The following is a 17,424-nucleotide window of genomic DNA, read 5'->3' as shown; positions in this document are numbered from 1 at the left end:
AGGAGCAGAATTGCTGGGTCATATAGTAATTCCATATTTAATATTTTGAGCAACTGTCAAACTTTTCCAAAGCAGCTGCACCAATTTACATTTCCTCCAGCAATGCATGAGTTTTTCACTTTCTCCACATTCTCATCCACACTTATTATTGTCTTTTTGATCACAGTCATCCTAGTGGATATGAAGTGGTATCTCGTTGTGGGTTTGCTTTGCATTTTCCTAATGATTAGTTGACCATCTTTTCATTTGCTTGTTATATATCTTTTATATATCTTCTTGGAGAAATGTGTGTTCAAATCAAATTTTCAATTGGGTTGTTGAGCTTTAAGAGTTATTTATATATTCTGGATATAAGTCCCTTACCAGATATATGATTTGTACATATTTTCTCCCATTCTGTGGGTTGTCTTTCATTTTCTTAATGGAGACCTTTGAAGAACAAACATTTTACATTTTGATGAAGTTGTATTTGTCTATTTTTTCTTTTGTCATCTTCATTTATCCTTTTCCGAAATATTATAGGTTGGTGCAAAAGTAACGTGGTTTTGCCTTTTTTTTTGAGACAGAGTCTCGCTCTGTTGCCCAGGCTGGAGTGCAGTGGTGCGATCGCAGCTCACTGCAAGCTCTGCCTTCCGAGTTCACGCCATTCTCCTGCCTCAGCCTCCTGAGTAGCTGGGACTACAGGTGCCTGCCACCACGCCCGGCTAATTTTTTGTATTTTTTTTTAGTAGAGATGGGGTTTCACCATGTTAGCCAGTATGGTCTCAATCTCCTAACCTCATGATCCGCCCACCTTGGCCTCCGAAAGTGCTGGGATTACAGGCATGAGCCACCGCGTCCGGCCACCTTTTTTTTTTTTTTTTAATGGCCAAGCTTGTGTTTGTGGAAACTGTTTTAGCCACATTTTCATTAAAGGAGAAAAAAATTCCACATCTGATCTCCAATTTATATTAGAAAACTACTCTTTGGACTGTGGTCACTACTAATAACACTTCTTACTGTTGGGAAAGCCCTGGTGAAACATTTGTCAAGCACAGAAAATGATTTGAAAGTGAAATATAGTAATTAAGATTTGTGTTCTATCGATTGTGTAGCTTAAGTAATTTTTCATTACTAACATAAGATTTAATAAGTATAAGTAGTTAAAGATTCTGACTTGGCACTAGTCATTAGCATGTAATTGAACTAGTAAAAAAGATCAGTTAAAGCTGTGTTGATTACCACCTTATCTTTGAAAGGCAATTAAAGACCTCAATCATTGCAACAAGATTTGATTATGCAGCCTTTATTGGACATTGATCTTTCAGCAAAGTGCAGTTACATTTTCCATTAATTTACAGTAACAGAGTTTAACTCTGATACCCTAGACTGTTGACCCAGGTGAGATGTAATGCTAAGTACTTGTTTAGGTTAAGATGCCCCCAAATGTCATTATTGTCTGAATAACAGTAGATACTTAATCCACTAGCTTTAGGATAAGGTTTCTGTTATCTGCATTAGCTTTTCAGTGCAGTGAAACCAAGATCTTTGCCTTTTATGTCATCCCTCTTATTCAAACATCATTCTTTAACAGAGTTAAAAGATATCTCATGAAGAACTATAGATTTTCTGTGCTTACAGTTTTGGGTGAATATAAATATAAATGACATGAAGTAAAATGTACTTTAAAAAATACATGGTTTTAATAATTAAAAATGTTTCAGCCAGGCGCGGTGGCTCACGCCTGTAATCCCAGCACTTTGGAAGGCCGAGGCAGGCGGATCACCTGAGATCAGGAGTTCCAGACTAGCCTGACCAACATGGTGAAACCGTCTGTACAGAAAATACAAAATTAGCCAGGCGTGGTGGTGCATACCTGTAATCCCAGCTACTCAGGAGGCTGAGACAGGAGAATCGCTTGGACCTGGGAGGCGGAGGTGCAGTGAGCCAAAGTCGCACCATTGCACTCCAGCCTGGACAACAAGACTGAAACTCCTTGTCAAAAAGAAAAGTTTCAATTTTTACGGAAGTCAATGTTAGAAAAATATTAATGCCCCAAAATGTGTGGTAAACTATAACTTTGTACAATTTGGCATTTTAGGACATCGGCACCAAGAAAATAGAGATTTTTGTATTAGCAGCCTCTCTCATGCTCCCAAATAGGTTACTGCATCTTTATAGTGGCTCACAACTTACACAGGAACTAAGAATTTTGCCTAGAAATTTATTCCAATACATGATAATTCATTTGTATAGAAATAACAGTAGAAGAGATGCAAGGTTTTGTACTAAAACTATACCTTTATTAAAACAGGTTTGGTTGGATTAAAGACAAAAATCCTATCAAATATGACAGAAAAGCTAAATCAGTGGTTTCACCAATTAAGAAAACTACTGATATGCAGAAGAGCAGGGCCTGTTCAGCTCCCCACATGCCACTTCAGGGTTAGTGGGTATGTGCCTTCAATGCACCTCTCCTTCTCTCTCCATCACCTTATTTTTGAACATTTTTAATTAATGAAGTCCTTTAAGTATAAATGTAAATATATGGAGTAGAAGAAGGTGGATTATAAAAACAGAGCTTTTGCAGAGACAAAAGTAAATTTGATGTAGATTTTCGGGTAGAAATGTCTCGTTTCGTTCTTCTCAGATTACAGGTGGAAAAACTAAGACACAAAGGAGGAGAGTTATTAGCCTGAGGTCAAAAAGTAAGACAGCACCAATACTAAAAATAGACTCAGTCTCCTGACTTACACATTTCTACTTTCTCCCTTGTAGGCCATAATACTTTGGTGTAATATGCAGCTTTAAAGAAAAAACTTAAACCATTGCTGTTCAATGGGAAGTATTGTTTTCAGACTAAAAGTTTACAAGACTTAATAAATCCAATGAATGACATGTAAATTTTTAAACCACGCCTTTACCCATTGTTGAGTTCATCCTTCACCATGATCAACTCCGTAAGAGCAAGAGGTCTATTGATTTTCATGTAATACAAGAAAATATTACAATTGCTTAATTGTTATACAGTGAGCACATCAGACAAGAAATCAAGGCCCTATTTAATGCTGCAAGCAGCAGAGAATTACAGAGATCAATAGGGTAGTTTGTCAAAGATGTTCTCCAAGGAGACTTACCTATCACATATGGATAAGAAGTCACACTGACTATAGCTATTGAAAAACAGGTAAGCAGAGTCAGCAGTACAAATTATCAGAAATCAAACAGGCCAGTGTGAAAAGAGGTGCAACTCTACTGAAAAGCTGTATTTATAGTCTGGTAATTAAAAACCATTTTATCAGCCTTGTGTTGGGACCAAACCTTTACAGCCAGTATTGACAAGACCAGCAGCAATGAATGAGCAGTATTTGACTTAAAACTTATGAGCTATAGTTATTTAACTTTGCCCATTACAGAGGAAATCAGTTCTAGCCTTCCCTGCAAAATGCTAATAGTCAGTTGTTTTATTATTAATGAAGCTTAATGTGACACTATCTCCTTTGTGTAAGCCATTCATTTAACTAGTGTCAAGTATATTCTTCTGGCCAATAAATATATTGGCATAAGTACTTCTTTGATTAAAGTGTTACTTAGAATTGCTTTTAGACAAGTGAACACTACATATATTTGAAGAACAGTTCACTCTCTGTAGATCATTTAAAATGACTACCTTTAACGAAGCTAGTTTGTATTACTTCATTATTCTGGTGCCTTCACCTCAGTCACTTCCACTCACTTTCTCTACTGACTTGACATAAGCATCCAAATGTTGAATTTTATAAAATGTTTTGCTACAAAAATGTGTAAGTGTTGCAGAGTATCAGCAACACATTAACATAAAATGATACATAATGTATCTTTGTAATTATGGGAGAGATCATAAATCTTAAACACCCATTGGTTTAGAAATTAAATAGTTCTACTTAGTTCTCCCTAAATTACTCCAAATTTCTGAAGTTTACCATTCATCTGAGTATTTTGTGACTACCCCAAGGATACATTTTTTAAACGACTTGGCTTTCAAAAATGCAATTAAGTTAATAAAATTCAAATGCAGAAGTGCCACTAGGTCTTTAAAATTTCAGCCCACTCCCTATTGCCAATAAGTCTATGGAGATGAACCACTTCAGTTAATTGCTTTTATAAACAGTTACCAAATTTATTTTTCTGCATCTTTCTAGAAGACCTTAATTGTTCTTACAGCTTTACAGGAAAGCTATTTTAACTTTTAATAAGTCTGGATTTCATTCATCTTGCTACGCTTATATTAACCAGTTATTATTACATTTTACAAACGATATGGTTTTGGACTCTTTAAACAACAAGAAGTTTCAACATTACACTCCAACCCCTCCTCCAGGTAAATGGCACAAGGCCTTTAAAACATTTCTGTTTATAATCCTGGCAGCTGAATGGTTTAGACTTGAGATTACAATTAGATTCTCATCAATTTTGGATTTGCCAATAATATATTTCCATCATACATCCTAACGTCTTCTACTTCTTCTTCCATTGTTACATAAAAGATTTCCCCCCCTCTTCTTTTCTGTGGGCATCTATATTTTCTCTTCAGAGTTGATTCAAATTGTTAATACCTAACTATAGAATCTATTACACTGTAATCATTTTTTATCTGTAGGTTAACCTAGTTCTAGGGAAAAAATGGTGTGAAGCTTCATGTGTTTGTAGTTCCCATCAGCTAAACAGAGTACGTAATATATAACAATGTACAAAAAGCTTCACCTCTTGAGGGCAATGATTCATCTTAAAGAAGCAGATACCATAGAAAGAAAAAAGTATTTGCAAAAGTTTTATTTTAAAGGATCAAAAATAAATACTGCACATATACACAGAGAAAATCCCCTGATATTTATGTTCTTTGATGCACACTTTCAATACATGGCACCTTCATCTTCTTTATTGAGAAAATAAACTGTTATGGGTCCATAACTGGTATGCACAGTCTCTGTGACTCTGGCAAATAACCAGGAGCCAAGTCCATATAATAAAGTTGGAATACCTAGAAAACAAATGAATATGTATAAACATCAATGCTTATTAATCATGCAAGTTACTAATCACATATAACACTCTTCAGCAATGTTAACAAATTACAATGTGATAAAATATAAAAATATTACTCAACATTGACTCTATGATTATCTAAGAGCTCAATTTCATCAACGTGGAACATGATGGCAATTATGTGAGTCCAGAGGTTTTCATACTATAGACAAGGCGGGTATAAATGTTAATTCAAGTACTTCATAAATTCATTACCCTCAAATAATCATGAATTCTATATTCTTTTCATAAATAAGAAAATGGAGAAGAATACTCATTAGTTTAGTTGTAGATGCTCCTGATTATTAGCCTTGAGCTAAAATTACTAAGTTAACACTACTGTTTGTTTTTTGTGAGATGGAGTCTCACTCTGTTGCCAGGCTGGAGTGCAGTGGTACGATCTCGGCTCACTGCCACCTCCGCCTCTCCTGCCTCAGCCTCCTGAGTAGCTGGGACTACAGGCACGCACCACCACGCTCAGATAATTTTTGTACTTTTTTAGTAGAGATGTGGTTTCACCATGTTGGCCAGGATGGTCTCGATCTCTTGACCTTGTGATCCTGGGCCTAGGCCTCTGAAAGTGCTGGGATTACAGGTGTGAGCCACTGCGCCGGGCCAACATTACTGTTCTTTAAGTTAGTAGTAACACTAATGGCTGAAGTAATTTTTGTACAACTTAAAAGAAGCAGGGTCAAAGAGCTGTCTTTAAAATCTAACGCAAAACCTAACTCCAAGTAAGATTTCAGTACAACAGGCATGAGAAAAAAACTATTATTAGCATTTTTTCAATTGATCTGAAAACAACCTTGTTTCAACCAATTTGAAATAGATATATAGTAGACTCCAACATGTGTTTCTTCTTTGGAATTGATAAGATTTTGCTACTTTATTTGAGATCAGTTGCTATTTGTGATACATGAAACTAAACACACTATCCAGAGATCTATATTAAGCACTCACATGCATATAAGACTGTTGGACACAAAACAAACTTTCACAATTCCTATCTTTTTAAAGGTACTTATTTAAAATCAATGACTACTAACATATTAAAAACATATGTAATCAAACCATAGGCACATGAATCAATAACAAATACTGTATGCTCTGGACAAGCATTAATTTTATGCTCTTATGTGGGAAATGGGCAGAAAGTGACACTTTAAAAGGATAGCTGTACATTTGGAAAATCACTTTCTTTCTAGTAATAAAGTGGCTGGGCACTGTGGCTCACGCCTGTAATCCTAGCACTTTGGGAGGCCGAAGCAGGCGGATCACCTGAGTTCGGGAGTTCGAGACCAGCCTGACCAACATGGATAAACCCCGTCTCTACAAAAAATACAAAATTAGCTGGGCATGGTGGCGCATGCCTGTAATCCCAGCTACTCAGGAGGCTGAGGCAGGAGAATTGCTTGAACCCAGGAGGCAGAGGTTGCAGTGAGCCGAGATCACACCACTGCACTCCAGCCTGGCAACAAAGAGAGACTCCATCTCAAAAAAAAAAAAAAAAAAGCAACACATGCTCTGGGCTAATCATATTGCTAAATTTTTGTCTTATTTTTCTGCAAGAATATATTTGCTGTGTTAAGCTCTTTTTGAGTGTGTTTGCTGAACTACTTTGTGCTTACTCCCTGAAGCTGCATTCCAGCCACTGTGATGCCAGAGATTAATCAGGAGAAGCATCACATCACTAGCTGGTAATGAGGAGAAGGGGAAAAAAATGCCCATTCAGGCTGGCATCTCTCTATTTTTAGGAATATACTGGGTCACAGTTTGTCACCATCACAGGGTTCCCAGGAACGCCTATGAAACCTTTTATAGTGTATCACCTTCTTTGCCCTGATAATGTCCAAAAGAATCTCTAAATACCTCAAGGGAATGTCATCAAAAAATCCACAAAAACTAGAATAATAAAGCTGCTTATAAATCATTTAACCACAAAAAAAATAAAAGGCAAATGGCTCAGGGGTGGGAGGTGGAAAAAGAAGAATATGAACAAGCTAGGCAGAAATGAGAGAGAAGTAGAGGGAGTAGTTGAAATAAAAAGTAAATTTAAAATGCAGTATCACAACTTCAAAGCTGAAAATCAATGGAGTGAGGAAGAAAAAAAATAGGCTCTAGAAGCAATTACTAATTTTCTTAGCATACTGAGACTAAAATATATAAAATAGGCCTCTTAAACCAAGGCTAAGTATATAAATTTAAGGAATACCTGGTGACACAATTTTGTTTTATAGTATTTATCATAGTTTTCAGTTAACATATTGATTTAAAAAATTCATACTTTTGAAAAATCACAAAGACAGAAATAAACGGTCAATATCTTTTCAGCTAAAATCAAGGGCTGATCAAAGATTACTAGCTTAATAACTATATTATGTCTTATTAAAAAATAACCAGCATACATTAGCAGTAATGCTGTTTGACAGGAGATGGAGTTATGATCTGAGTCAGAAATTCTGTATTTTTTACCCCTTGCTGTCTGTTTATTTAATGCAGTCAGACTAATACTCAAAATGGGAAGGTTTGCCACCTATATAACTTATATATTACAAAATCTTTGTAGCACATATGCTTTAAAGTCTGTAAGATTCTATGAAAAATTCAATTTTTTCTGAAAAATTCAATTTATATCTGAAACATATAACATCAAATGAACCTGAAAATCAGTTCTTTGCACAATAATTCACTTTGAGTCAGCTGAACAGTAGGTAAACCACTGTCAAATTAAGCACTTTAAAGAATTAGTAATTCCTCAGTAAATCCCATTCATTCCAATGGTAAGTTGCTTTTCTTAAATCTCAATCTACTTCTCAGCAGGATACCTAGACTGGTAAACCATCAGTAAAATGTCAGCTTCCATTGAAGGGAAGACAGAGGAGAAAAGGAGCAAATGGGTAAACAGAAATCTTTATTATTTACAAAATGGAAAAATGAATTACTCTAGTAATTACTAATATGGAAGGGAAGAAGAGGAACAAAATCCTAAGTATAATATTAACAGGCTATGTACTCGATCATCCAGAGAGACGATTGTACATCACAGAATAGGAAAGGACCTATTATCTAATTCACATCCCCTCTACCTTCAGACAAAAATTAAAAATAAACGTTACCAGATGTGTTCACCACTTTAAAATATTTTTTAATCCCCTTTATCAGTATATCCCATTTGTATTAAAGCATGCATGAGCAAAAAGTTGTCCTTTTTGCTTAGAACTCTTACTCCCATTTTAGCAGGATTTTTAGAATGTCCAAAAGACCATACAGACCATTAAATCACTCTCCCACATTAAAAAATAAAACAAAAAGCACTACAACTATTGTCTTTCAACTTTAAACGGTTTTAACTTTCTATGTGTGGAATATTCTGAGTATCCACTTTTTTTGGATGTCTTAATATCTATATCTAAAAGAGAGGCCCCTAATCATTAAAGTGCTCTCAACCAAAATGTTAACACTAAAAATGTGACTTTAAAGGGAAAAAAAGGCATTTGGCTCATGGTTTACCTATAACTCTCCCGTTATGCTTTTCCTAACCTATTATTCTTTAGGGAAGAATGATTTCTTGCTTATGAAAAATGCTAAAATAAACTTATACTTCTCGAATCTAGTTAACACTCCAGTCTTTCCAAATAATTTCGAATTGAATTTCCTAAGTCACCTCACCCTTCAACTTCAACCAACCTCCAAAGTAGTGGGCATGCGCTGTACAGTCCATCAGCCAAATAACAAGAGGCATTTTTAAAGGACAACACGTTGCTAAATAATTTTCTCCTTACAGGACAGTCCAGTGGAATAACGGCTCAAAAAGCCCACGACTGACATATGTGTTATTATAAGCACAAATACAGACTATTTTTAACCTTAAAGGACGATCAGATTATGTAATAGTATTAGTAGTACGGCTGCACAGGGTTTAGTTTTAATCCTGGCTTTAAAAACCTGGTTGGGTAACATGGTTCATTCAGCTCCATGGCTAGATTTTGAATCACTGAAATCTAGATTGATTTTATACCAGCTATTAGTAAGTTCAAAACATCTTGAGGCCTTCTGTTTTTCCCCTGACCTATAAAAGATACACCCATGTCCATGTTCGTACCTCTTCTGTCATTAAACCAAAAGAAAATAAACACCTAGTGACAGTAGACACCCTCAGGGCATCTCCATGAAAACACACAAATATTAAAGATCTTTAAAAATCTTTTATGCCTAGCACCTCAAGAAGCTGTTATGTCTGGTGAAAACCTTTGGTGCTTTTAGTAAAACGAACTTGCCGGGAATTCATATAAAGAAAATAAAAGAAACTTAAAAGAGTAGTTCCAGTTATTGCAACATAAACGCAGCTGCAAAATGATGTTCACGGGAATGAGTCCTGCCATGCAGTAGGACGGGTGTCAACCTCAGACCACTTTCCAGGGGGCGTTTCCTGACGCCCCCTGGCTTAGTGCCCAGGCAGGGGTCGTCCCTGGTTAACACGGGCAGGACAGGAGGGCGGCCCGCCCCTCCCTAGGCCCGAGGACGCGCCCGCAGCAGGGGAGCGGCTTCGGGAGCCAGGAGCTCGGCAAGCTGGGGATCCTTGGGCGAGGAGTACAAAGGACCCGAGGCGAAGCCGGCGCCGGGAGGCAGAGCTGACCCCCGCGGGACTCTACCGGCCTGCAAGCGTTCGTCACGTGCTCGGTGGCTGCGGGGCCGGCCGTCCCGGCTGGGCGGGCTTCACCGCGTGGGCGCGGCAGTCGCCACTCACCGAGGTTGACGACCTTGAGCGCCGTGAAGAAGCGGTTCTGCCGGGCCAGGTCCTGCCAGGGAGCCTTGGAGCAGTGGTACTTGATGAAGGGGAAGCAGCCGGTACGCAGGACGTGGTAGTTGGCGCCCTGCACCGGCCAGTTGAAGTGCGAGAGGCCGAACTGGTCGTTGCGGACGGCGCTGTAGGGCACGCAGAAGGAGGTCCAGTGCGGCAGGCGCCGCTGCAGCAGGTGCTGCGTCAGCACCTCCGAGGCGCTGGGCTTGGGGAGGGCGGCGGCGCGCGAGGACCACGGCCTGCACAGCAGCAGGCGGAGCGCGACCTCATGGGCCCTCCGCAGGGCCTCCATGGCCTGCCGCGCCGGGGACGCAGGCGGGTGTCCGCAGCCGCCGGCGCGCAAGCGCGCCCCCGGGCGAGCGGCGGGAAGGCCAACAGGCGCCGCGCGGGTGCCCGAGAGCCCCCGGGGTGCGGTGGCGCGTGCGCACAGCGGCCCCGCAGCCTCCCGCTGGGGGTGGAGTCCGCGGGACGGGAGGCGTGACCTGCGCGAGGCGGAGGGTCACCTGCGTCAAGGAGCTGGTTTTGAGTGGCCCGGTATGACCTCACGCCGTCATGAGTAACTCTGGGGCAGGGGAGGGATTCGGGGAGGTCTCGTCATTTTGGGTCTGAGGAAAATTCAGGTGGAAGACAATTAAATAACTAACCACCTCCGCAAGGGGCAGAACTCAAACCCAGGTCTCCCTCCCACGCCCTGGGCTCCAGGGAAACCCTTGGGTGTCGTTGTTGAAACAGGACGAGGCGTCCTAAGGGAAGTGAGTAGACAGCGGAGACCCCGGGTCTGCGTTGTTTGGTAAGGCCGGGAGCACTTTTGTGTGTAGGTCCTTGCTGTCGGGTTCACTGTTTAAAATTAGTCCCAGAGATTTCAAAATCAAAAGTTTATTTAAAAACCTCACGTGTCTCGGTGCAGCGTCTGAACACACAAAGGCACCTCCCTCTAAGAACCTGGTAGACGGACCAGGAGCCTCTTATCGACCTTTGTGGTCCTCAGTCACCCATTACCAATCCATTACTTTCAGAAAACCTTTGCTCAAACTTTGCAGCCTCCTGAGGCAGTAACTTACAGACACACCTGCTTTTGAAAAAGCATTTCCTCTTTTATCCTAAACTCATTTTGTTTGGAGAGGCCATACATAAACAAGATGATGTGTCTGAAACCACCTTATGTAAATGAGGTACAGTAATTACGGGTTAAGCATCATATAACAATTACTATCGTTGCTAAAAACTCAAGGGGGATGTAGGATAGTATGGCGAAATTTTATATTCCCCAGTTTTTTGTTTTGTTTTGTTTTGTTTTTTTGAGACGGAGTCTCACTCTGTTGCCCAGGCTGCAGTGCAGTGGTGCAATCTCGGCTCACTGCAACCTCTGCCTTCCAGGTTCAAGTGATTTTCCTGCCTCAGCCTCCCGAGTAGCTGGGATTACAGGCGTGCACCACCACGCCTGGCTAATTTTTGTATTTTTAATAGAGACGGGGTTTCACCATGTTGGCCAGGCTGGTCTCAAACTCCTGACCTCGTGATCCACCCGCCTCGGCCTCCCAAAGTGCTGGGATTACAGGCGTGAGCCACTGCACCAGGCCTATTCCCCAGTTTTTATTGAACATTGAGCACCCACCAACATATGCCGAATCTTGAACTTTACCTTACAGAATTTGAACTTGAACTTTACCTTATAGAACTTGAACTTTATAGAATTTCTTTTTCTTTTCTTTCTTTCTTTTTTTTTTTTTTTAGAAAGGATGTCACTGTTGTCTAGGCTGGAGTGCAGTGGCTCGATCTCTGCTCACTGTAACTTCCGCCTCCTGGGCTCAAGAGATCCTCCCACTCTCAGCCTCCCAAGCAGCTGGGACTGCAGGTGTGTGCCACCTACACTCGGCTGCTTTTTTTGGTATTTTTTGTAGAGGTGGAATTTTGCCATGTTGCCCAGGCTGGTCTTGAACACTTGGGCTCAAGTGATCCGCCCGCCTCGGCCTCTGAAAGTGGTGGGATTACAGGTATGAGCCTCTGCACCTGACCAAATTAAATTTTAAAAAAGAGTGGAGTCCTTTTTCAAATGAAATCTATTGAAGATCCCCAACATATAAAGTTGGTTAAAACTTATGCTTTAGGCCGGGCACGGTGGCTCACGCCTGTAATCCCAGCACTTTGGGAGGCCGAGGCGAGTGGATCATCTGAGGTCAGGAGTCCGAGACCAGCCTGGCCAACATGGCGAAACCCTGACTCTGCTAAAAATACAAAAATTAGCTGGGCGTGGTGGCACATGCCTGTATTCCCAGCTACTTGGGAGGCTGAGGCAGGAGAATTGCTTAAACCCAGGAGGCGGAGGTTGCAGTGAGCTGAGATCGTGCCACTGCATTCCAGCCTGGGTGACAGAATGAGACTCCATCTCAAAAAAAAAAACCAAAAACAAACAAACAAAAATAACATATGCTTTATTACTAAGCATAAGTTCAAACATTTTTTTAACTTTTTATTTTACTTATTTATTTTTTAGGCATGGGTTCTCACTATGTTGCTTAAGCTGGTCTGGAACTCAAGCCAGTCTCTCACTTCAGCCTCTTGAGTCGTTGGGATTACAGGAGCCACCATGTCCAACTGTAAGTTCAAATTTTTTATATTAACTTTATAGATAAATTAAAAACAAAACAATGAAACCTCAGTGTGTTGTTGTCTTGGATTTTCTTTTGTTTTGAGCAGAAAGGGGATTCATCGGAAGAAAATTAGGTAGCCCAAATAGTAAACAAGAAGTCTAGAGAACCAGAACCAGGAGAGTCCGAACAGCGAAGACATAGATAAGACGAACAGGAACTAGTCTGGCGAGCATGCCATTGCTGGCCCCACTGCCACTGGACTCTTGATCTTGTTGCTTGCAAAATGTTGAAGCTTGGGGTTTGGTTGTGAAAGTGGATCCTTTGAATTGAGTTGTTCTTATCCCCAGCTAAAACAGTGGAAAAGCTAGGGGGAGAAAGCACTCAGGACACGTGACATTACTTTAGAAATGTAATTCTCGGCCGGGCGCGGTGGCTCATGCCTGTAATCCCAGCACTTTGGGAGGCCGAGGTGGGCAGATCATGAGGTCAGGAGATCGAGACCATCCTGGCTAACATGGTGAAACCCCATCTCTACTAAAAATACAAAAAAAAATTAACCGGGCGTGGTGGTGGGCACCTGTAGTCCCAGCTACTCGGGAGGCTGAGGCAGGAGAATGGTGTGAACCTGGGAGGCAGAGCTTGCAGTGAGCCAAGATCGCGCCACTGCACTCTAGCCTGGGCGACAGAGCAAAACTGTCTCAAAAAAAAAAAAAAAAAAAAAAAAAAAAAAAAAGAAATGTAATTCTCTGCAAGTCCCCCTGCTGAAACTGCCTGTTGTGACCTGAGACCAGTTTTATCTGTAACTGCTGAGATAACTTGCAGCAACTCTAGGATTAATTCTCCCCACTGCTGTCCCTCACCTATTGGAGCTTGCCAGCCCCTCAGAACCTTACTAGTGCCAATGAACTTTCTCAAAGAGCACTATGTAACATTTTTCTGTTTTATAAAAGCTCCAACCTTCTCTTTGCTCTTCGGACATGTTGAAGACCACCTGGTCTGTGTGTATATACCAAATTGCAATTTTTTTCTCCAAAAAGGTGTTAAATTTAGAGATTAATCTCTTTATCTTTATTTTAACTTCAACATAGTTGCAGTTACAGTAGACTCAGTATCCAGTTGATTTCTGCATCTTCTGTTTTGGTTGTACACTATCAAGAAAATTCCGATTTCTTCAGAGAAGTAGATACAAATAAGAGTGGTTTTTAAATTATGCACCTTGAAATCCGGCCATGTGCTTCAATTACAAAAATGGCAGCAGGAGATTAATTATGAGATCTACACTGAAATGACTTAACCTCAAATTAATGTGTGGGCAATTTGCAATATGTTAAATTTTGGCATTGTCTCTCTTTTGGCAATATAAAAATCTTTTTTAAAAAAACACGACATTTGAATTGAACATGTGCAGAACCCCTAAGTATGTCTGAGAAACCCTAGGTTCTGTGGCATATGAGATGAAAACCACTGACAAAGAGAACCAGATATTACATATGTTCACTGCATTTTCGCGTCAAGAAGGCTTGGGAAAGGGCTAGCAAATTGAAGGACTTCTGTTGGGAGCAGCTCTCTTGGCTAGACCTCATCAGCAGTGAGGGTTTCTCTTAACCTGAGGCTCTTTCACTATCTCCCTTTCTTTTCTATTCTAAGGTAGAAAGTTCCCCCAAAGACAGACGAAAATGGTGGGCCACACCCCATATTTAAGAGTGTTTGAATGAAACATTCCCCTACCTAAAGATACAGAGATGGAGAAAATAGCATCTCTTCTGACTTTAAGATTATATGGTGCCACTTCCATAATTGAAATAAGATAATTTCTCAAAACAACAAAAACCAACCCGCAACTCAGATCACATGCTTGATTTTCTTTTCGGTTCCAATTCTTCATGGCTGTGAAACAAAGGGGCCTAGGGATGTATGTGAAGGTTGGCACTCAAAAGACTAAGTCGATGTTTTTAAAAAAATTGTATCCTATAATTAAGAAAGCATTAAATACATTTTTCCACATAGCATAGAGAAATGGCATATCTCTTAGAAGGAACCCCTTAAAATGATTATAAAGACCGATACTGTGCACAGCATTTAGCATGGGCACAAATACTTCATGCTGCTCCTAGAAGGGACTTTGCACTCCTGTTTTTGTTTTAAAGGCATATAGAACATTGTAGGTACCTAGAACATATTGAAAATGAATTTTAGGCCGGGCGTGGTGGCTCTTGCCTGTAATCCCAGCACTTTGGGAGGCCGAGGCAGACGGATCACCTGAGGTTGGGAATTTGAGACCAGCCTGACAAACATGGAAAAACCCCATCTCTACTAAAAATACAAGATTAGCCAGGTGTGGTGGCACATGCCGGTAATCCCAGCTACTCGGGAGGCTTAGGCAGGAGAATCGCTTGAACCCAGGAGGCAGAGGTTGCGGTGAGCCGAGATTGCACCATTGCACTCCAGCCTGGGCAGCAAGAGTGAAACTCCATCTCAAAAAAAAAAAAAAAAAAAAGAATTTTATAAAATTGATAAATTAGGATATATTAAAATTAAAATTTTCTATTCATCAAAAGGCATATTAAGAGAATAAAAAGGTAATTGATACAGTGGAAGAAGTATTTGCAATGCATGTATCTGAGAAAGCATTTGGGTATCTAGAACACACTCATACAAATCATTAAGAAAAAGACGATTCAATAGAAAAATGAACAAATATTTTAATGGACATTTTATAAAGGAGAATAACCAGTGGTTCAATAAACGGGTGAAAAGTGCTTGATTTCAATAATTATCTGAGAAATAGAAATTAAAAACCTCAATGCAATACCATTACACACCTACTAGATTGGCTAAAGTAGAAGAGACAGAAAATACTAAGTGTTGGTTAGGGTTTGGAGTAATTGGAACTCTTATACATTGCTGGCCCCCATTTAGGAAAAATTTTTGACAGTATAGTACTATATATATAATAGCTGAATATAGGCGTGTCTTATGACCCAGGCATAACACATCTAGGTCTGTATTGGCATTTGTCTGCTTGGGCTGCCATAACAAAATACCACAGATTGGGTAGCTTAACAGAAATTTATTTCTCGCAGTTCTGGAGGCTAGGAAGTCCAAGATCAAGATGCTGGCCAATTGGGTTCCTAATGAGGGTTCTCTTCCTGGCTTGTACGTGGCTGCTTTCTCACTGTGTCCTTGCGTGGTGGAGAGAGAGCTCTGCTGTCTCTTCCTATTTATTTATTTGTTTATTTATTTATGTATTTATGTATTTATTTATTTATGGTTTTGAGACAGAGTCTCATTCTGTTCACCCTGGTGTGCAGTGGCACCATCATAGCTCACTGCAGCCTGGAACTTCTAAGCACAAGCGATTCTCCTACCTCACACTCCTGAGTAGCTGGGACTACAGGCACACACCACCATGCTCAGCTATTTTTATTTATTTATTTATTTTTTGTAGAGATGGGGGTCTCACTATGTTTCATTTATATATGGTGTAAAAGCAGGCAAAAACTCATCTATACTGTTAGTGTTAGAAGGCAAGACAGTGATTAGTTACCCTTAGCGGAGTGGGGCTAGGGGGAAGCCTGTGATTAGAAGGAACATGAGGACTTGATCCTTTCTTGATCTGGATCCTGGTTGAATGAGTGTATTCACTTTGTGACAATTATTTTAACTGTACACATTTGATATGTGTATCTTTCTCTTTCTTTCCTCCTTTCTTTTTCTTTTCTTTTCTCTTCTTTTCTCTTTTTCTCTGTTGAGGCAGGATTTTGCTGTGTCACCCAGGCTGGAGTGCCATGGCATGATCATGACTCACTGCAGCCTCTACCTCCCAGGCTCAAGAGATCCTCCTAGCTCAGCCTCCCAAGTAGCTGGGACTACAGACCCGTACTACTATGCCCAGCTAATCTTTTGTATTTTGTATTTTTTGTAGAGACATGGTCTCACTTTGTTTTGCAGGCTGATCTTGAACTTCTGGGCTCAAGCGATCCTCCCACCTTGGCCTCCCAATGTGTTGGGATTACAGGTGTGAGTTGCGGCGCCCAGCTGATATGTATACTTTTCTATGTGTATATTACACTTCAATAAAAAGTTTGAAACAGAAAATGAGTTCTACAGGTAGTACTGTATATTAACACATCCTGTTGTTAGCGTTCATTAAGTATCTGCAGAGAACATGTCACTGTGGACTTGACCCAGATCTGATCCTGTACGTGTACAGAATAGTTATTCTCATGTTGCTTTTCTGATTTTACTGTGTGATCCTGATTTACTCATATATTTCTAAGTGTGATTTAAAACAGAATAGAGCAAGGATGTAGTATTCAACTCACTGCTATTCCCAGAGATAGAAGTATAGGAAAGTTACTGGGTGCCTATGTCAGCATGTTGGTAAAAGATAAAGGAACTCTGAAAAAGAGATAGAAATGTTTACATTTAGGATTTTATTTTAAATTTCTACTTTAAGGCCTAAGGACCTTTGGTTCCAGGAAAGAAGGACCATGGAGAGGATGCTGTCCCATTCATATTCCAGCATGCTTTAGAACTTAAAAATAGATACTCACAGGAGCCACAGACATGGATTTTCTAGAAACCCAAATCTGCTTAATGGCTCAGTGCCCTCTAAGCCATGCTCAGCACCAAAAGAGATGGCTTGAGAGACCCCTGCAGCTGGATGAATGTTCATTAATTCTCCCCCCTCCCACCAGTGGCAAATGCCACTCACTGCTCTGCGCCTGTATCCTTGTGTTGCCCTGGCAAAGACAATATACGTTGGCTTTATGCAAAATTATCCTCATGTAAGTACTGAGTTATGGCAGAAGTCATTAGGAAAGGAAGGAGCTGCTGTATTCTTATCTAGATCTTCTTGAGTCCTTCTGTGGAACTGATTGATGTTTTGAAAGCCCCCAAGGAGTAGGCTGGCAGCTCAGGCTGCTGTTACAGAGTGGCAAGAAGAATTACTCTAGTAAAGCACTTTACTGTTAACATAGTGGGTAC

At 40.3% G+C, this 17,424-nt stretch overlaps 1 protein-coding gene and 1 long non-coding RNA gene across 2 annotated transcripts; one reads left to right on the top strand and one right to left on the bottom strand.

The window, feature by feature from the left end:
• Nucleotides 1-4,771: 4,771 nt before the first annotated feature.
• C6H15orf61 (chromosome 6 C15orf61 homolog) lies at nt 4,772-10,311 on the bottom strand. The gene is made up of 2 exons (XM_003267139.4): nt 9,791-10,311; nt 4,772-4,999 (listed from the first exon to the last, which is right to left on the bottom strand). Exons 1-2 carry the CDS (start codon nt 10,134-10,136, stop codon nt 4,872-4,874), a joined length of 474 nt encoding a protein of 157 aa, XP_003267187.1. The 5' UTR covers nt 10,137-10,311; the 3' UTR covers nt 4,772-4,871.
• On the top strand, nt 6,521-16,533 carry LOC105739941. Its single transcript, XR_004030548.1, has 3 exons — nt 6,521-9,891; nt 12,339-12,441; nt 16,193-16,533. It is a non-coding gene; the product is annotated as an uncharacterized LOC105739941 (long non-coding RNA).
• The last annotated feature ends 891 nt before the right edge of the window (nt 16,534-17,424 follow it).

This window comes from Nomascus leucogenys, chromosome 6 (assembly GCF_006542625.1).
Source record: "Nomascus leucogenys isolate Asia chromosome 6, Asia_NLE_v1, whole genome shotgun sequence".
NCBI lineage: Eukaryota > Metazoa > Chordata > Mammalia > Primates > Hylobatidae > Nomascus > Nomascus leucogenys.
The sequence above is the reverse complement of the archived record's forward strand: the minus strand, read 5'-3'. Positions and strand labels throughout refer to the sequence as shown.

Excerpts from the sequence above, each read along its gene's own strand:
- C6H15orf61 (XM_003267139.4), bottom strand. The coding sequence starts at position 10,136 with ATGGAGGCCCTGCGGAGGGCCCATGAGGTCGCGCTCCGCCTGCTGCTG. Across the intron at positions 5,000-9,790 it reads GCTCAAGGTCGTCAACCTCG|GTATTCCAACTTTATTATAT; the intron begins GTGAGTGGCGAC and ends TTTGTTTTCTAG.